This window comes from Magnolia sinica, chromosome 12, assembly GCF_029962835.1.
Source record: "Magnolia sinica isolate HGM2019 chromosome 12, MsV1, whole genome shotgun sequence".
Classification (NCBI taxonomy): domain Eukaryota; kingdom Viridiplantae; phylum Streptophyta; class Magnoliopsida; order Magnoliales; family Magnoliaceae; genus Magnolia; species Magnolia sinica.
The window spans coordinates 15,710,838-15,731,106 of NC_080584.1; the positions used below are offsets into that span (position 1 = coordinate 15,710,838).

The 20,269-nt window shown below is 39.0% G+C and overlaps 1 protein-coding gene across 2 annotated transcripts in view; it reads left to right on the forward strand.

The window, feature by feature from the left end:
• Positions 1-348: 348 nt before the first annotated feature.
• LOC131220996 (exocyst complex component EXO84C) overlaps positions 349-20,269 on the forward strand; it is a 28,415-nt gene continuing 8,494 nt past the window's right edge. Inside the window, exons 1-4 of one of the 2 annotated variants that reach the window (XM_058216050.1) lie at positions 349-367; positions 442-554; positions 9,445-9,539; positions 11,968-13,003. In XM_058216050.1, the coding sequence (XP_058072033.1) occupies positions 456-554; positions 9,445-9,539; positions 11,968-13,003 (1,230 nt within the window). In that variant the 5' untranslated portion in view covers positions 349-367; positions 442-455. The other variant, XR_009158936.1, reaches the window with a different exon arrangement.

Consider the following 20,269-nt stretch of genomic DNA (forward strand, 5'->3'; position numbering starts at 1 on the left):
AAACCCAAATATCAGATTGATCCGGAACTTCTGTGGCCACCTTTTAGTTTTCAACGGTACACGTTCCATTCACAGAGTTTCTTGTGGTGTGGTCCACTCGATACTTTTATATTATTCAACTTTGAAATAATGCGATAAAATGATATTTTAAAAAGGACGGACGGCGTGGATAAGAAAAATACATCACGGTGGGCCCCACACAGTGTACTCAGTCCACTGTAGCGTATTGAGTTATCCAGTACGCTATCTGCTTTCCAAAGCGAATTGCAAAACCTCGATCCCCCTCTCTCAGAAAGTCAGAGAGAGAGAGAGATTTGCAGAGAGATTTTCGGAGAGAGAAAGAGAGATTTGCAGAGAGAGAGAGAGAGAGAGAGAGAGGGGGAGAGAGAGAGAGAGAGATTTGCGGAGAGATTTTCAGAGAGAGATTTGCAGAGAGATTTTGAGAGAGAGAGAGAATGGAGAGTAGCAGTGAAGAAGAAGACGATTTCCCAACCCACGAATGCATTACCCCTCAATCCAAGATCAACTCAATCTATCAATCTCACACCGAAAGGGTGCGTACTTCACCCCTTCTCTCTCTATCTCTATAAAACTAACACAAATGAAGTTCCCCCATTTGCAATCTCAATCAATAGATGATGCTGTTTTGTTTTAGTCATACATACATGCACGCATGCATTCATACATGCTCACACATTCGTAATGAAATATGGGGAATTAATCAATGATCACAGACATTCGGATGTGTGGGTCCCACCATGATGTATGTGAGACATCCAAACCGTCTATCAGATGAGATGGGTCCCCCTCAAAAATCAGACCAATGCAGAACTCAGGTGGGCTCTGCCGCTGGGGAAACTGAGAAGCAGTGGGTAGTGGGACGCCCAGTTTAGAAATTTGCGTTATTGCGTGTGGGGCCCAACATGCTGTGTACTCCATCCAATCTGGCTGTCGGATGCGCCCGCCAAGATAAAGATACATCCTTAGGCTATTCCATAATATAGGCGGGCCAAACCTCATGAATTTAGGGTTTTAGGTGTGACTTTACATTGTTTCCTGTGGTGTGGCCTACATGAGTTTTGGGTCCGCCTGATTTTTGGTCTACGCAGTATGAGTAAGGCCGCACCCTGGAGGTATGGTTTGGATTCCTCATGTTGCACATCACAGTGAGCCCCAAAGAAGCTTGAATGAGTGGGAACTCTCATATCCCGTGAAATGTATGATTTTTCATTGCTTTAGCAACAAATACATACATGTCTGAAAGTGTTTATACAATGCTCGGGCCAAGATGTTGTAGAGTACTTTTTGGGCTTCTAGTTCGAAAAGGCGGGCCCATGGTTCAGTGATCTGAACTATTGATATGCTGGATCTCACTGAGAAAATGGCCCCAAGTTTGGGGCTTCTTAGCTGTATAGTATTTGTCCTTTTCTTGGTTGAATACTTGAATCTGAACCATCGTTGTATTTTCTTGTTTATTTTCTATTTGCTGACGATCTAAGGGTCAGGGTTCTTCCAATCCCGGTCCTTTTTAGGTGAATGTGCCATTCACGACAGGCCCTCATATTCCCCACTTGCCTCCAATTGGACAAAATGAATGCCTGTATGGTACTGTACAATGTTTTGGCCTGAGCATTTATAATTCTTCTATTCAAAGTGACCCACATTTATGGTGATTCATTCTAATTCAAAGGCTCTTCTACAAGCATTAAACACAAAACTCACCCCACATGGCAATGTAACATGCGTGCTTGATCTTGGACGTTTGCAAGGTGATTCTGATGAGGTGTGTCTTATCCTAAAGTGAGGTCAGTTCACTCATCAGGAAAGCAATGCACGTCAAATGTTGGTTGGTTATCATTTTTCTAACCATCTATTTCTTCCTACATGCGTGGCACACTTCATAAATGGATGGACTGGGTTTTTGGGCTAAGGAATGGTCACCACAGGGATACCCAATGAACGTTCTAGATCCTGCAGACATGTGCCACTTTAGCATGGCTGCTGCACTTTTATGTGGTGCTTTAAGTAGGGGCATCAACAATTTGCACTCTTTTATGGTTTGCTTTTCTAGCTTAATCAATAGTATTAATGCATGCGTTTATGGTTTTTTGATAAGACCATATACTTTGATAGTATTATATTTTCCAGGGCTTCATGGGATATGCATTTCATTCTAAGGCCCATTTGTTAAATCTAAAGTCTAAAGCCTGAATCTGAAATCTGAAGCCTAAATCTGAAATCTGAATATGAAGTCTAAATCTAAAGTCGAAAAACTTGTTTGGTAACGGTTGCCGAAGTCTGAAAATTAAGTATTGAATTTGAAATAACATGTTTGTTAACAAACGTCTGAAACGTCTGAAATCTATTAATCTGACACATTTGCCCCTATCCCCTGTTTGGAGATGTTTTACATTATGAAGAATTTATTTTTTATTAAATAAAAATAAAATCATTAAGTTAATATCCATTTAATTCAAATAAACTGAAGTACTTATCATTATCCATAAAAAACAGAGCAAAAAAACATCAATAATTTGTATGTATAAGTGTGGCGGCAATTTCTTCTCTCTCTCTCTCTCTCTCACACACACACACACACACACACACATATATATATAGAGAGATAACAAAAATTTCATTAAAAGAGAGGAAGGAAACAGAGAGGGGATTAGCCCGCTGAGATAGCGATTCGATTACCCTCCAGATAGTAATAGATTACAACCCTTTAAGTTTACCACATTAGAAGCCCATTCAATAATATACCTATGAACTCTAATAACTATGGAGCCCACCAATCTGGATACATCGTTAAAAACCCTCCCATTTCTTTCTTCCCACGCCGACCACCACATGGCCAAAATGGCCATTCTCCAGACTGTGGATGTTTGGTTACCTAGAGAAACACCTTGCCAAGCTTTAAGTAATCAGCCCATCAAATTTGGAAAAGACCAAGAGACACCGAAGGAGAGTAAGATTGTTGACCAAACCTTGCTGATAAAGGGGCAATGAATAAACAAGTGGTCCACCAATTCTTTGTCAGCCATACAACAGTGACAAATGTTAGTAATTATCATTCCCCCTTTCCTCAAATTATCAACTATAAGAACCTTGCCCTTTCCGACCAACCAGCTGAAGAATGCAATCTTTGGTGGAACTTTATATTTCCACACTTTATCAGTCATGGACTTCCCTACACCATCTGCTTTCCTGTCAATGAAACTGTATAAGGACTTCATTGAGAATGAACCTTTTTTGTCCGGTCTCCAAACAAGCCTATTTGCATAGCTCTGGACAGGTTTGCAGCTGCTGATACAACCAAGGAGAGCTGCAAAGGCTTCCATCTCCCAGTCATGGAGATTCCTTTTGCTGGGAGGGTTCCAAACGATATCATTTCCAAGGGAGGAATAGCAATCAGGCATATCATTCTCTGATTCAATATTCATATCCAAAAGAACTTTTTTTATCTTTGTATTTGTGTTTTTCCTTCATCCAGGTCCACTATGGTTTTTGTGGAAATCCACCCCGTCCATCCGTTTTGTGAGATCATTTTAGGACTTTCCACCAAAAATTAGGTGGATCAAAAATTCAAGTGGGCCACACGAGAGGAAATGGTTAGAATTCAGTTACCACCATTGAAATATTCATTTGGCCACAAAAGTTTTGTATCAGGTTAAGTTTTTTGTGTTTTCGCGTCATCACAATGGGAATTACCTCGTAAACGGTTTGGATTGCCTATAAACATCAAGGTCGAGCCTAGAAAGGTTTCAACAGCAAGAATTTCTTTCCCCAATTTTCCTCTCACTCTTACCATTGAAAGCTTCCTACAGCCCATCATGATGTTTATTTTCCATCTAACATGTTTATGAGGTCACATAGAGCTGTATGAAGGAAAAATAAATAAACATCAGGTTGATACAAAACCCCCATAAATTTTCAACAGTAGGCTTTAAATCCCCACTGCTTCATGTGGTATGATTCACTTGAGTTTTAGATCTGTTTCATTTTTGGGATTATGCCCTAAAATGATCTTTCAAAATATATGAACGGTATGGATAAAATATATAGATCACAGTGGGCCCCATAGAGCCCTAGACATAATCGTCCGTCTTTAGTAGGGTGGATCCAGACGTGAATTGCCTTCTGGCACTGCGCGTTAGCAGTAATGTGGTGGATTGTGATGGGGATTGCCTATTGACGCTACCACAGTGAGGTGGCTATTAAATAGTGTTTTTCCTTCACCCATGTCTGTGCGACCTAATCAACAAGTTAGATGGTAAATAAACATTATAGTTGGCCTAGGAAGATTTTAATGGTGTCCGTTCAATCATCACTGTTTTCTTGTGGTGTGGTCGACATGAGATTTGGATCTGTCTCATTTTTAGGGAAATGCATTAAAATGATAACAAAATAGATGAACAATGTGGATAAAACACATATATTATGATGGGACACAAAGAGCATTGTCCACTATGGTCCTCTCTGCTGGTAACGTTAGTGGGCAATCCCCATGGCACGCGGATTTCTTGCTAAAGCATTTCGCAAGAAGTTGCTGCGCAAGGATTTTGGGAGGGACCCATTGCGTTGTTTGTGAGAAATCCAACCCGTCTGTCCGTTTTTAGAGCTCATTTTAGGACATGCGACCAAAAATACGGTGGATCCAAAACTCAAATGGGCCACACGAGAGGAACCGGTGGGGACTTAGTGACCAACGTTGAAGCATTTATATGGCCACCAAAGTTTTGTATCGGTCTAAGTTTTTTGTGTTTTCACTTCATCTCGGTGAAAATGACCTTATAAATGGTTTGGATGGCATATAAACATCAAGGTAGAGCCTAGGAAGGTTTCAACAATAGGCATTCCTTTCCCCACTGTTTCATCTCGTATGGCCCACTTGAGTTTTGGATCCTTCTCATTTTTGGTTGCATGTCCTAAAATGAGCTCGAAAAATTGATCGGATAGTGTGGAGACTAGATAGATGTGGAAGGTTCTCAATTGCTTCTTTATACACTTTCCTCGACAGTATCAACTCCTCTCCCATTGTTTCATCGACGGCTCAGGTATGGAAGTATAAAGTCCCTCCCAAAATTGCTGCATTCGGTTGGTTGGTTGGCAAGAAGAAAGTCCTGACTATCAATAATCTGAGAAAAAAAGGTATGATCCTTACAAACATCTGTCTCTGTTGCATGGATAATGAAGAATCGGTCAATCACTTATTCATTCACTGCCCATTCTTCATTAGCGTTTGGTCAATAATCTTAAAATCTTTTCATACTTCCTGGGTTTTTTCTAATGCGACGGACCGGCTCCTCCAAGCTTGGCATGGTCCTTCTTTTGGCAAGGAAAAGCAAACAGCGTGGAGAATGTCCCTATTGGCAGTTGGTGGTCCATATGGGAAGAAAGGAATGAGAGATGCTTTAACGACATCTCTAACTTGGTGGATTCAGTGATACTGAGAGTTCAACATTATATAGCTGAATGGGCCTCCATTCTCGTTAATCTTCAAGGTTGTAACTTGTTCTGTAATTGAGGGGAGTCACCTCACTATCTCAGCGAGTTGTATCCCCTCTTTCTACTCGTTGTTTTCTACTTTTGTTTTCCTGTTTCTCTATTTTCTTTTTTAATAAAGAAATCGTTACCTCTAAAAAATAAAATAAAATGGATGGACGATTTGGATTTCTCATAAACATTATAGTGGACCCTACCTTGCATCCCAGCGTAGGAACTTCTTGGGAAAGGGTTTAGCAGGAAATCAGCGGTCGCCATCCGCATGGGATCCACCGATGCCACTTCTCGTGCGGAGAAGGGAGGCCATGTTAGTGGCTCTGTGGGGCCTATCGTGATGTATATGTTTTATCCACACCGTCCATCCACTTTTCCATATCATTCGAGGGCATAAGACAAAAAAGGAGGTAGATATAAGGCTCACATGGGCCACACCTTAGAAAATAATGGAAATTGGGCGCCAACCGTTGAAAACTTCTTAGGGCCACAGAAAGACCTGATCAAGTTGATATTTGTGTTTTCCCTTTTTAATACAGGTCCATGTGACCTTATGAAGAGGTTATATGGGAAATAAACGTCATATTGGACCGTAAAAAGGTTTCAACAATAGTTATTCAATTTACGCTGGTTGTTACGGTGTAGTGCACTTGAGCTTTATATGTGGCTCATTTTTGGGCTCATGGTCTAGATTGATCTGAAAAAGTTCATGGATGGTGTGGATTTAACACATAAATCATGGTGGGGGCTAAGAAGTTCCACATGTTAAAAGTTTGATTTTGTACTACGCAAACTATCCATAAGAGGAAAAATCTCCATAGTAACTTGAGCGGTAATTTTGGAAGCATTTTTTTATTTTTTTTAATAAAAGAATTCATGGAGCGCATTCTGTATTCACCATTAAGCCAGACCCTTGTCGCCGAAAAAAATCAATGAAAAATCACGTAGCGCTTTCCGAATTCGGCGTTAACAAACAACACTTAACATGAGCATTTTCTCATTTCCACATTAAGTAATATTTTTCAGAGTTAACAAACAGGCCCTAAGGCTAGATTCCAATTTCATTGGCCAGCAAGCAGTACATTGTTGCAATTCATCCATGATGGAAGATGGGTACTTACCCGCTAATGTAGACTATTACAATAAGGGCCTCCATTGTGCAAGGGGCATAGGCTTACAATGCAATGTTTGGTTGCTGACCACAATGGATGGTTAGATGGAAAATGGTTGATGGTATTGTTGTAAATAGCATTTAGTGTATTGTGTATTGTTTAGCCCTCTATAGCGCGTGGCGTAAGCTACACTATACTTCTATTTTTTAATTAAAAAATAGAGGAAAATATGATAAATAATAAGAATAAACGTTAAAAAAAAGAAGAAGCCAAAAAAGGACAACAACAACACAAAAAAAATAGATCGACCTCGTTGGATAGGGCGATGGGCCACATAAAAAATACACTGGCCAACTGTGAGCCATCTAAGAAAATCAAGCCTACGGTGCAAACCCCAAAAGGGAAGCAAATGGATCAATAAAAAAAGAAAGAAATTGCGGGAAAGACTCAACAATCCTCTAGCCAAATGCTAGAGATCACGAATCTAAGACTGTGAGCAAGCTCAACAATCACGAAAAAACATAAGCAGCATGATGGCATGACGCCAAAAACACAATGCACCATCTAATCAACTCCGAAATTGAACACGATGTCTGTTTGCCTTAATGCTCCTTGATGCAGGACGGATGGCCTAGCCCAGAATGATGCAATGAGATCATCAACGGATTAACTAGAACAATTTAAAGCATAAAATAAAGCTAACCTAACAAATTTTGTCTTATTTAAAAATTCAGCAACGTAACATGTTCGAATTCAAGCCATACGATAGTCCTGCAATTTAGATCCAATAAAATACCAAATAATCAGGATCTATGGAAGGTAGGACTTCCATCTAAGCATAGAGGTTGTTGTCAATTCATAGGGGTTCACTTGGTTTGTGAGGGTTTGGGTAGCTTAGGGTTAGGACTTTAGGGTTTGAGAATTGGATTTTGGAAATTAGGGTTTGGAAGTAAGGTTATGGGGAATTAGGGTTTTGAGAGTTAGGTTTTTGGGGAATTAGGTTTGTGAGAATTAGGGTTTGAGACTTGGGATTTTAGGAAACTAGCGTAGGAAATCAAGTTTCAGGGATTATGGTTAAACAGGAGAAACAAAAGGATGAGAGAAAGGGTAAGGCTGACCGTACAGACAAGTGGGTATGGACAGATATGACCGTACGGTTTTATGTTAAGAGGGAGCATGCTGGGTGGAGTTTGGGTTGGGTTAGGTTGTTGATGTAAGTGTTGAAAGAAGGAAAAAAACAAAAGTAGTAGGGATTATTTGTACATGGAGAAAGAAGAAGAAGAAAGAACTAGAAAGAAAGGGAAAGAGAGAAGATAAGAAATATGTTTTGATTAAAGAGAATGAAAGAGAAGGATAACTTGAAATCGCTCATCGACATCACATCAATTCACTCCAATCGCAAGAGATTTGCTTCATCTCAAAGCAAATAGAAAGGAGAAATTTATTTCACATATTCAGGGTGTGGACTCCAAGCCTTATATGGTCTTATAAAAGTTTTACACACACACACACACGCACACACACACACAAAAGATGCTCTCAGATTGAAGAATACGTAGCCCTCCTCAATTGGATTTACAACACCAATCCGAATCAGTACGCAGCTGACAGTCTAGCATGGCGTCTGGACAAAAACGGAAAATTCTCAGTGAAATCTCTTTATAGTCATCTCGCCAGCAGCCCTCCTCCAATCGAAGTGACATCATTATGTCATGGCTGGAAATACCAAGTCCCACCCCCCCCACAGGATTGTGGTTTTTGGATGGTTGGTTGGCAAGGATAAGGTACTCATAGTAGACAATCTGAGAAAGAGGGGTATGATCATCAGTAACATCTGTTTCTGCTGCATGGCTAAAGAAGAAACGGTGGATCATCTCTTTATCCACTGTCAGTTCACATATCGGATTTGGATTGCAATTCTAGCCTCCTTTAAGGTCCCCTGGACCTTTCCGGAGTCAGCTAATGGCCTACTTGAAGCCTGGCATGGAGTGAGGTGTGGGAAACATAGATCAAAACTATGGAGAATGTCCCTTCCGGCCGTTTGGTGGACCGTGTGGGAAGAAAGGAATGGAAGATGCTTTAATGTCACTTCTAAATCAGTGGAGGCTACAATTCTCAGGGTGACTCATCTATTAGTCGAATGGGCCTCTTCAATTGATAAATTCAAGGATTGTAACTTACTCTTTTTAGGAGATTAACTGGTCGGCTATCTCAGCAGTCTAGCTTTCTCTTTCTCTGTTTTCTCTTTTCTTTTTTCAATAAAATTAGATTGTTATCCTTCAAAAAAGAGAGAAAAAGACGCTCAATAAAATAAATTTTGTTCCTAACTCTCTGATCTTAGCAAAAATATAAGCTAAAAAATAAAATAAAACAGAACATAAAAACAACTAAATAAACTAAACTATTTTGTGGCCCACTATCAAGATGTCCAATGACGATGATCCAACGGTTGGAATGGTCCAAGTAAGTAGCTTACGTGCGTCTTCCTAGTGCGGGGCCTTCAAAGATGCATAATTATGCATGGTCTTTAATGGGCTAGGCACTCGAATCGGGCCCATGGGGCCCCTTGTATGCATCACCTAGCCATAAAGAAATGGGAGCTCTCCTCCTCTAGTATATTTGACTTGATCAATTTTTTTTTGTTTTTTGAAACGGAACTCGATCAAATTTTAATCCATGTCTTTAGGCCGTAGCTATCCTTAGGCTAGCTTGACATCAATTTCTTAACTTCTTAATGTTCATTTTTTAGCATGGTTATGATACCGAATGCTTTTGTCTTCTAGAAGGCTGTTGCTGAGTCATGATTTATGTTATAACATTCGTTTCTACACAGGGAATCCGGAAGCTTTGTTCCGAGCTTCTGGATTTGAAAGATGCAGTGGAAAACTTGTGTGGGAATATGCACTCGAAGTACTTGGCCTTTCTCAGGTAATAAATGTCATGATTTATTTTATTTTTATTATTGGTCCTATTGATAAATAATAAAGGCTATTTGATAGTCCTTAGAGCATTTTAATTTGTTGGTTGGTCGATTGTATAGTATATTGTTGGTTCTTGTTAATGAACATGATATGGCTTGTGCGTTCGTGTGTGTGTGTGTGTGTGTGTGTGTGTGTGTGTGTGTGTGTTTTTGGGGGAACTTCAGCTTGTCTTTTCTGTACGTTGTCCTCTCCTATCTCTTTCTTCTTCTCTATTCCATCTCTCTTTCCACTATTTTACAGTTCCTTTTGTGAAATGTTCTTTGATGTTTGACGACACTTCAAACACATTGGCTCCTACTAGTGTTTGAATTATCAGCATCGCTACAAGTTTTTCTCATTGGGGATATAGAAACAATATTGATATCGCCGATAACAGGAAATGCGGGGAAACGTGGGGAAAACGGTGGAATTTTTCAGAGAAACTACATGAGATGCTAAAATACACATATTTGCATATTCAAAAATAAAAATTGCAAAAAAAAGAAGCATATATATAAGTTTCCATTTAATGGGGCCTTTAAAGCATGTGTTGTCTTAAGAAATCAATTCAACCATCCCATTTATCTATCCAATCATCTAACCTTCCATCCAAATGTCTATCGGTATTTCAGAATATCGAAAACACATGATATTTCGTTGAGATATCTTCGACAATTGGAAAGGAAACAAAAGATTGTTAGTCTTGATATCGCCCATGTTACGATAACAATAATATTGCAATATTATCGTTGACAATTTTAACATTGCATACAACCATGCGCTCATAAAAAAGGTTTGAAATAGAATTTTTTTTAATAAAAAGATTTTTGGCGATATTGATACATTGGTGATGTTATCAAAATATCGCTGATACATTGGCGATACAAGTGACACTTGGAATTTACATAGTCGAAAATATGAGCGATACATTGGCAATATCAATCCATTGGTGATACAAGCGACACTTGGAATTTACATAGTTGAAAATATTGGCGATACATTGGCGATACTTAGCGATGCATGCCAATACCTGGAATTTATGATAATACCAGTGATATCGGTATAGCTACCAGTGTTATTGGTATCGCCGAGTTGGGGATACAGATAATATCAAGGATATTTCCATAATATTGAGGGTACTCCGAACAATGGCTCCCACACATACCATCTGCCTTTCTAAGTGGGAATGGCCAAAGAACTTTTATTGAAATAGACATTCCATTCATGTGATTGCTATTTTTTTTTTTTTTTTACCTATCAATTAAAAAAGTCTTGCCATTCAAAAAATAAAGAAAATCATCTTTCTTACCTCAATTTTTTACATGGTGGAGGAATGAGTTATGTAGTTCGATTCTCTTTTCCTTAGTGTTTACTGTTTAATGTGTTTTAATGATTCTCTTTTCCTTCTGTTTTGGTGAATGGGAGGAATTGGGAGTAAATGGAGGTAAATGGCCTCTGAGATGTATTTGGATGGGTGTAAATGTATGAAAATGGAAATGAAATGAATAGGGAGTAAATAGGCCGTAAATGAAATCCTCTCTTGAAGGAGATATTTGGAAGTAAATGGGGTGAAATGCCTTTTTGGGCTCCTTGGAGAGACGTATAAACAAAGGTGTCGCCACGCAGGTGTCCGCTGTACACGTTGCTCGCTGATGATCCAATTATCAGCCACGTCACTACAATCACACCAATAGAATGATCCAAACCGTCCAAAGGTTGGCCATCTAAATGGATGGTTAAAAAATGTTGGCAAGTTGCTTGTGCTACTTACGCTTGTGCCCCACCCGAGGCTTGAAATTTTCTCATTTTTGGCTAAAGTATATATTTCAATGGGCTTATTACAATCATTCTATCAAATATTATATATGTACACTAATTTGGGATATTAAAGTTAATTTGGGATATCACATATGTTCCTATGAATAGATTGAAAAATTCCAATACATTCTAATTCCTCCCATTTACTACCATCCAAACAGAATATTTGGATTTCAAATGCATTTCATTTACTCCCATCCAAACACAACTGACTATGTCATTTACTGCCAATTCATTTACCTCCAATTCATTTCCCATTTACCTCCATTTACAAGCTTCCAAATGAGCCACAAGGGATGTTTAAAATTTGAATGCATGGATATGTTGAATACATACTAAATGTTGTATTCAATTGTATGGTATACACTAACATATACTGATTAACTGTGCTTGAATTCTTGTGGATTTTTTTTTCTAAAATGATATTTTCACTAATTTCCTCTTATATTCCCTATTTAGACGCCTTGCTCCCTTCACCTTCTAAAACATTGATTCCTGCGTTTGGTTAACTCACATATCAAATACTCGAGGAATGTTGACTAGTACATTAACCACTTTCATGCTTGCACTATATGCAGGATATCGGAGGAGGTCATAGAAATGGAACACGAATTGATCGATTTGCAAAAGCACATATCTGCTCAAGGAATTCTTGTACAAGATTTGATGAGTGGTGTCTGCCGAGAATTGGAATTGTGGCATGAAGCCAACAATGAGAACTGTGAAGCTGAGCAAGACCTCTTGCATAATGAAGCAGATCTCTTGCATAATGAAGCAGAGGAGCACAAGGCAACATTTTTAGAGAGGATTGACGTCCTCTTGGCTGAGCATAAAATTGAAGAAGCAATATCAGCTTTAGATGCAGAAGAGAAAAGTCATCTGGAGCTGATCGAATCTGGAGATGATTCATCGACCGAAGTCTCCTCATATAAGGTTGCTTTCCTGAAACGGAAGGTGATGCTTGCGGACCAGCTTTTTGAGATTGCCGAGCAGCCATCTGTTAGCATGCTTGAGCTGAAGAAAGCTTTATCTGGTTTACTTAGACTTGGGAGAGGTCCTTCTGCACACCAATTCCTGCTGAAAGCATATGGATCTCGTCTTCAGAAGGACATCGAGGCTTTTCTTCCTTCATGTTCTATTTACTCTGAGACGTATGCTGCAACTCTATCCCAGCTTGTCTTCTCTACAATCTTGCTGGCGGCAAAAGAATCAACTGCGATATTCGGTGATGTGCCTATGTATACCAATAGGCTCGTGCAGTGGGCTGAGTGGGAACTGGAGTCTTTTGTACATCTTGTGAAGGAAAATATGCCGTCTTCTGAGAGTGGTTCTGCTCTCCGTGCTGCAAGCATCTGTGTTCAGGCCAGTCTCAGTCACTGCTCGATGTTGGAATCGCAAGGGCTTAAATTTTCTAAGTTGCTCATTGTGCTTTTGCATCCATATGTTGAAGAGGTCCTAGAAATGAATTTCAGAAGAGCAAGAAAAATCGTAGTAGATTTAGCAGGAGATGGTGATGTGGTGCCCTTTTCACCTCAATTCCAGTCACCACTTTCGGCTGCTCCATCCAGTATTATGCTAACCAATGGTGGACAAAAATTCATGTCCATTGTTAGAGTAAGTTAATTTTTCTTTGTTTTGTAATTGCTTGTCCATTATTGAAGTAGATTGCAATGTTATTCATGAGCCCTGCCATGGCTACTCATAATAGCAGGATTACACTCATTCAATATGGCGTATGTGTGCGAGACTGGGCCAATTGTTTTGTGGGCCTCACATTGTTTGTCCTCTGGCCGGAAAATCAGGCATGTTCAGCCATAAATTGTGTTGCACATGCATATTGAATCATCGAATGTGAATTGCTGGCTGATGTTTTGATCCTCCATTTTTTTCATAAACGTGTGGTCCACTCGAATATTGAATCAGCCTGACTCTTAGGCCATGATGCATACGGTTGGGGGCCTTGGGGCCCCAGATCTTATGCACATTTACCACATTGGCACTTATGGGGAGATTAAGATTCATTATCGTATTGTCTTGGCTGCTCGTATCTTGCACAAACACAACATTTCTCCTCGTCCATTGGAACATTTGTACTTTGTTGTTGATCTAGAAGAATGAAAGGATAAGAGAGAGATAACGTGAGAGAGAGTAGAGAGCATAAGTAGCTCCACACGCCCATCTCTTTTGTTTTATTACTAGGGCTTTCACTTAGGAGTTGAAATTACAAGAATACCCTTATAGAAAGAAATATAAAGAAACACACTACTAAAGACTCAAAGACTCATGTACACTCAACATGAATGAGAAAGGACTGAACCCCAACAGGATGACCGCGTGGACACATCACATGTGTCCACATGTGTGTGACCATTCTAACACTCCCCTTCAAGCTGGAGCATATATATCATAAATGCCTAGCTTGTCAAAAAACCTGTCTAGATGAGCTCAACTTAAAGCTTTTGTGAACATGTCAGCAACTTGATCTTCATATTTGATGAACGGTGTGGATATTTCCTTGTTTGCGACCTTTTCTCTAATGAAGTGGCAATCCACTTCAATATGCTTGCTCCTCGCATGATAAATTAGATTATTGGTGATATGTGACGCAACTTGATTATCACAATATAGATTCATGGAAGTATCAACCACTAACCTAACATGCACATCAATGTCTTCAGCCTCACAAGTTCACACGTGGTATGGGTCATGGCTCTATACTCTGCTTTGGTACTAGAACAGGCAACGTCTCGTTGCTTCTTGCTTCTCTAAGTAACAAGAATACCTCCTTTAAAGGTATGGTAACTTGTGGTGGATCGCCTATTTGAAGGAGATCCAACCTAGTCTGCATCAGAAAATCCTTCCACTCTAAGATGTCCATTTCACTTGTAGAGAATTCCACGGCTTGGGGCGGCCTTCAAATATTTAGGTATGCAGACCACAACTTCCATATGAGATACACGAGGGGCTTGTATAAACTGATTAACTAGACTGACTAGATAAGCAATATCTGGTCGTGTAATAGTTAAATAGATCAATTTATCAATCAACTAGCGATATTTTCTCGGATCATCAAATGAATTTCCTTCACCTGTACTTAACTTAGTGTTTGCGTCCATGGGAGTTGTGACCGGCTTAGCCCTAGTAAACCTGTCTCTTCTACAAGTCCATATCATATTTCCTTTGCGACAAATTAATTCCTAACTTTGATCGAGCTACCTTAATACCCAAAAAGTATTGAAGATAACCTAATTCCTTTGTACAAAAGTGTTGTTGCAAGAACTTCTTAAACTCATATATGCCATTACCATCATTTTCAGTAATGATGATGTCGTCCATATAAACAACAAGAACCAGAGTGCTAGTCTCACTTTGTCTAACAAAGACCGAGTGATCAACATGACCACGTTTCATCCCAAACTGCATTATCACTTTACTAAATTTGTCAAACCACGCACGTGGAGACTGCTTTAACCCATAAATCCTTTTTTTAGCCGACAAACTTTATTAGACTCCCCCTGAGCAACAAAGTCAGGCGGTTGCTCCATGTACACTTCTTCAAGTAAATTACCATAAAGAAACTCATTCTTTACATCCAATTAATATAGGGGCCAATCTAAATTTGCAACAATAGAGATCACTGCACGAATTGAATGAAGCTTGGCCACTAGGGAAAAAGGTTTCAGAGTAAACTCCAAAAGTTTGAGTATATCCTTTCACCACCAAACGGGCCTTTAAACGATCCACAGTGCCATCAGATTTGTACTTCACGGTATATACCCATCCGCATCCTACTACACGTTTTCTTGCAGGCAATGTTGTCGTAATCGTTATCGTATCGTAAATTGTAAGATATTTTTTTTCCAGATTTTCATAAGACATGTCATAAAAAAAATATAAATTATATAAAAATAAAAATATTAAAAAAACACATCAATCATCCATTTTGTCATGAATATGCAAAAAAAAAAAAAAAGAAGCAAAAAAAGAAGAAGATGCATTATTGATTCATTATCAATGTGTTGTACTAGTATCATTCATGTAATAATCAAGTTCAAAAAATAATTCCTTTTCCCATCCTATGTACATACAAGTTTTCTATATGATTCAAAAAATAATATTTTCCCCGTTCTCATTCAATGCTCAAAACAAACCAACACGACAAGTTGGCAACACAAGTGACAAGCCTACATATTAAGGGAAAAAAACTATTTAAGCCCCACACAAATATAGAAGATTATAAATTGATTAAAAATGAGAAAACTAGTGAAATTTTGAAATAAATGAGAAAACTCTTGAAAAAAAAAAACTATTTTAGGCCTTCATAAACTCCAAATCTCACCACTATCTCTCAAAAGAAAGAAAAGTAGTGATATTTATAATGCATGTTGGCATAAATAACTTTTAAACACAAAAGCCCTAAAAAAGAACTGCAAAAAATTGAAAAAAATCTAAATATTCTAATTTTCTTTTCCGTAAAATCCATATTTTCACCAATATATGAAAGAAATGAAATAGAAAGGAATAACTGGATATTTTACATGAATTCATACCTATTTTAACGTAGAAATCGAATGCAACAAGCGGCATTTGATTCCGTTGAGCAATGAAAAAGATATGTTGATTTCTTTCTCTAGGTTTCTTATGACCTACAAGCTCCAAAAGTCCCCAAAACCTCTTAAAAGTTGCAAAATATATGTTTTTCTAATGAAGGTGGGGCCTAATTAGGTTTTAAAACCAAAAACACTAAAAAAATTGTAAAAACCAAAAAAGAAAAAAAGAAAAAAGAAGATTAAATCTTTAGACCGAACGCTGTCGGTTTTACGTGTGAGTTATCGAATCATACGATTTAGATACGAATCATATGATTCTACCGATTTTGCAATTCGGCCGTTCGATTCATAGCGTACGACCATATGATACGATACGAATCATACGATTTGTATCGTGAATTGTACGATAATGACAACACTGCCTGCAGGCAAGTTAGCCAAAGTCCAAGTTTGATTTTGATGAAGCACAACCATTTCTTCTTCCATAACTCTTTTTCACACATTAGCACATAGATCCTCTTGAAACGATCGAGGGACAAACACATGACAAGGACAAAACAAATTGTCGACATGAAGGTGATAGACCATTCAAGGAAACAAAATTGGAAATATGATGTAGAGTACAAGAACGTATACCCTTTTGAACAACAATAGGTTGATTAACTTCATTCAACAAGTCTAGTGGAGGCCCGTTACTAGGCGGATCTTCATATGGATTGGTAGAACTGATGGAGGGCACATTACCAGGTGCTTCAGTACCTCTCTTGCAATATCTTGAGTATACCTGCAACGGTGGAGGATTTGGATGTGATTCTGTGGCTTGCTTTCTAAGTACATCTGTGCACGTCACCACAGGAAGAGTGGTAGAGTTTTTGGAATATTGCAATGTCTTCCCATCATCTGAGAAATATGGAGTAGTTTTAGAAAATGTGACATCCATGGACACATCGTCTACGGGTGATAAGATTATAACATTTGTAGTCACACTGAGTATTTGACTACCCCAGAAATACACTCTTTATAGCTTTGGGTTCAAACTTATCACAGACATGATCAAATTGATGTACAAGCATCCAAAAGAAGAGAAAAGGATGGACACTGGGGATACAAGACAGACAAAGGAGTTTGACCTCCTAATAGTGACGAGGGCATCTGATTTATAAGATAACATGCATTTAAAATGGCATCACCCCAAAAGCTCTTTGGAACCTTCATGTCTAATAATAATGCCCTAGCTACTTCAAGCAAATGACGATTTTTACACTCAACAACTTCTTTTTGCTGTGGTGTGTGTGCACTGGACGTTTGATGAATGACATAATAAGATAAGAGATAGGAGTGAAAAATAATTTTTTTGAAAGATGACGAATTGTATTAAGAAACCAAAAAGATTACAGCAAAAAGGAAAAGAGTGTCCGTTGAGATAGCAGACTCAACTAAGTTCCTAAAAAAAGAAAATTACAACCCTTCAAGGAATCTACATGAGTAGCCCATTCGATCAAACTCCGCTTTGCCTTGGAGGAAACAGCCCCTGCGGAGTTGGAGATATCCTAAAACATTTGTTATTTCTTTCTTCCCAAACGACCACCAAACGGCAAGAATAGCCATCCTCCAAAAGCCTTGTCCTAACCTTCCCAATATGGACATGATCCCAAGCTTGAAGAAGATGATTTACCGCTGCAGGGGCGCACCAACTGATGTTGAACTGAATATAAAAATCTGACCATATCGAGGAAATGAAGGGGCAGTGCACCAGAAAATGATCGACTGATTCTTCTTCCCGCATACAACATAAACAAATGTTAGCAATAACCATCCCCCTTTTCCTCAAATTGTCTACCGTGAGGATTTTCTTTTTGCCAGCTAGCCAACCAAAAGCCACAACCTTAGGGGGAGCAGCATATTTCCAGATGTGAGAAGACTGTTGGAGATCAATAATGTCCAGGTTGTTATGGAGCAGATTGTAGAGAGATCTGACTGAGAACCTGCTGGATTTTTCCGGTTTCCATATTATGCTATCTGAACAAGACTGAATAGGATTAGCAGCGTAAATACATTCCAAAAGATCCGCGAACTCACTAATCTCCTAGTCATGCAGATTTCTTCTGCAAACCATATTCCACTCTATCTTACCGTTGGACGCCGAATAACATCCAGCCACAGAGATATCTTTGTTGGGAACAAGGTGAAAGATGTTTGGAAATCTTACTTTTCGCAGCACGTCCCCCACCCAAATGTCTTCCCAAAATCGAATGTTAACCCCATTACCAAGAACGAAACCAACACCTTTGAGCACCTCCTTTTTTATCTTTAAAATACCCCTCCAAATAGCCAACGCCCTATAGGAGGACGAATCTTTAGTCCACCCCCCACCAACTGATCTCCCATATTTGTATTTAATAATGTTATTCCAAAGGCTCCCCTCTTCTGCCCCTAATCTCCAAATCCACTTGCCGAGGAGAGCCCGATTCATAGCCTTTAGATCTTTAACCCCTGATCCACCAGCTGAAATATGATGACACACCTCTTTCCAATTAAGAAGATGAAAATTCTTCTTGTCCTCCTTGCGTGCTAAAGGAAATCACGCCTTAAAATTTTCAAGGATAGCCAACACCGAACCCGGGCATCTGAAAAGCGACATGAAATATAACGGAAGATTGGAAAGAGCGGCCTTGATAAGAGTCAGACGCCCTCCCAGGGATAGATAGCGACATTTCCATCTAGTAAGGTATTTCTCAAACCTGGATATAACCTTCTCCCAAAGCCTTTTAGGAGGCAAGCCTATGCACAAGGGGAGCCCCACGAAAGGAGTGAAATTTTTTTGATCTGTACTCCTTGGCATTATCTGATTTTAGAACACACTTTAGCATCAATTCGAGTTTGGATTTGAGCATGAAATTCTTTAAACACATAAACACCTCGGAACAATTTTTCATCAAATATAACTAAGTCATTATAGAGCAATCATCCATAAAAATGACAAAATATTTAAACCCAACGAGGTTTGGGCGAATGGTCTTCACCATAGGTTTGCTCCCTATAGGTGAGGGTTCAATTCCCCTCCTTGGCCATGTGGTTGTGGGTGATTGCGTGTATCCGCAGGGATTAGTCTCACTTCAAAAAAGAGGTGAGGACACCTTGTGTCTTCAAAAAAAAAGAAAAAAAAAGAGACAATATTTAAAGTCAGATAAACTAGAAATATGAACGCCTCCCCGTACATCTGAATGTATTAAATAAAATGGTTTATCACCAACTTTATCTTCACGAGAAAGAAAAAACATTCTGTGATGCTTAACTCATAAGCTTCACATTCTCACTTAGGCATATAGGACAAAGATGGGACAAGACTCTTCAAATTAGCTAAGGATGGATGCCCAAGCCTGGAATGCCATTGATGTGGAGAGATGTAGCTTGCAATTCTAGTGGTGTAGGATGATGGAAACTACCTTAGGATGCAAGATGAGAGATCAATTTACACATTAATTTTAGCAATCAACTTGTAAAATCAAACATAGCCACATAATAGATTCGAAAATTCAGATTTATAATACGAAGGTCCTAGGTTATCACATATGTGGTGCACGAAAATATAAAATAATTCAAGAATGGCCCACTTGGAAGTAGGGACTTCCAATATAGTGTGGGTCGTGCAACAAGCACGTGGATAGACAATGATGCAAGCAAAATTCTGGTTTGGGAAAAGTTTCACAAAAAAATCCTGATTTTCATGAGAGTTTTGTATTCATGGATGGAGATTTAGGAATGGGGTTTTTAGGGATTCAAAGGATCTAGGGTTTAGAGAGTTTTGGGGGGAAATCAAAGAGGGAAAACCCAAAACGGGGGCCCACACGTGGCTGCCTGTATGGACGCATGCAAGTCCATACGTGGCTAGGTAAAGGAGAAGAAAGAGAGGAAGGATTGATTAAGGTTTTGATGGGTTGAGAAGGGGCAGGGGGAAGACAAGAGAAGGAGGAAGACAAGAGAAGAAGAAGAATACCTTTTGAAGAAGAGAAAGAGTATGGATGCACCTTGGGGAATCCACCACCAAATAAGCCTCTACCCTTCCACAATTCAATTGGAAGGGAGCATTTCTCACAAACCCTAAACCACAAGGAGGAAAATTCCTTCACACAAGAGAGGTTATCTTTCTTTTTTTTTCTTTTTCTTCTCAATAACTCCACTAGGGTTGGACGTCCACCCCCGTTTTATAATTAAAATTTTGGAATTACTATAACTATGTCACTCACTTAAGTGAAATGGCCTCATCATCCAAAATAAGAAAACTAAAACACTTATTATCAATCTTATCCATCAAATAAATCCTAAAAAT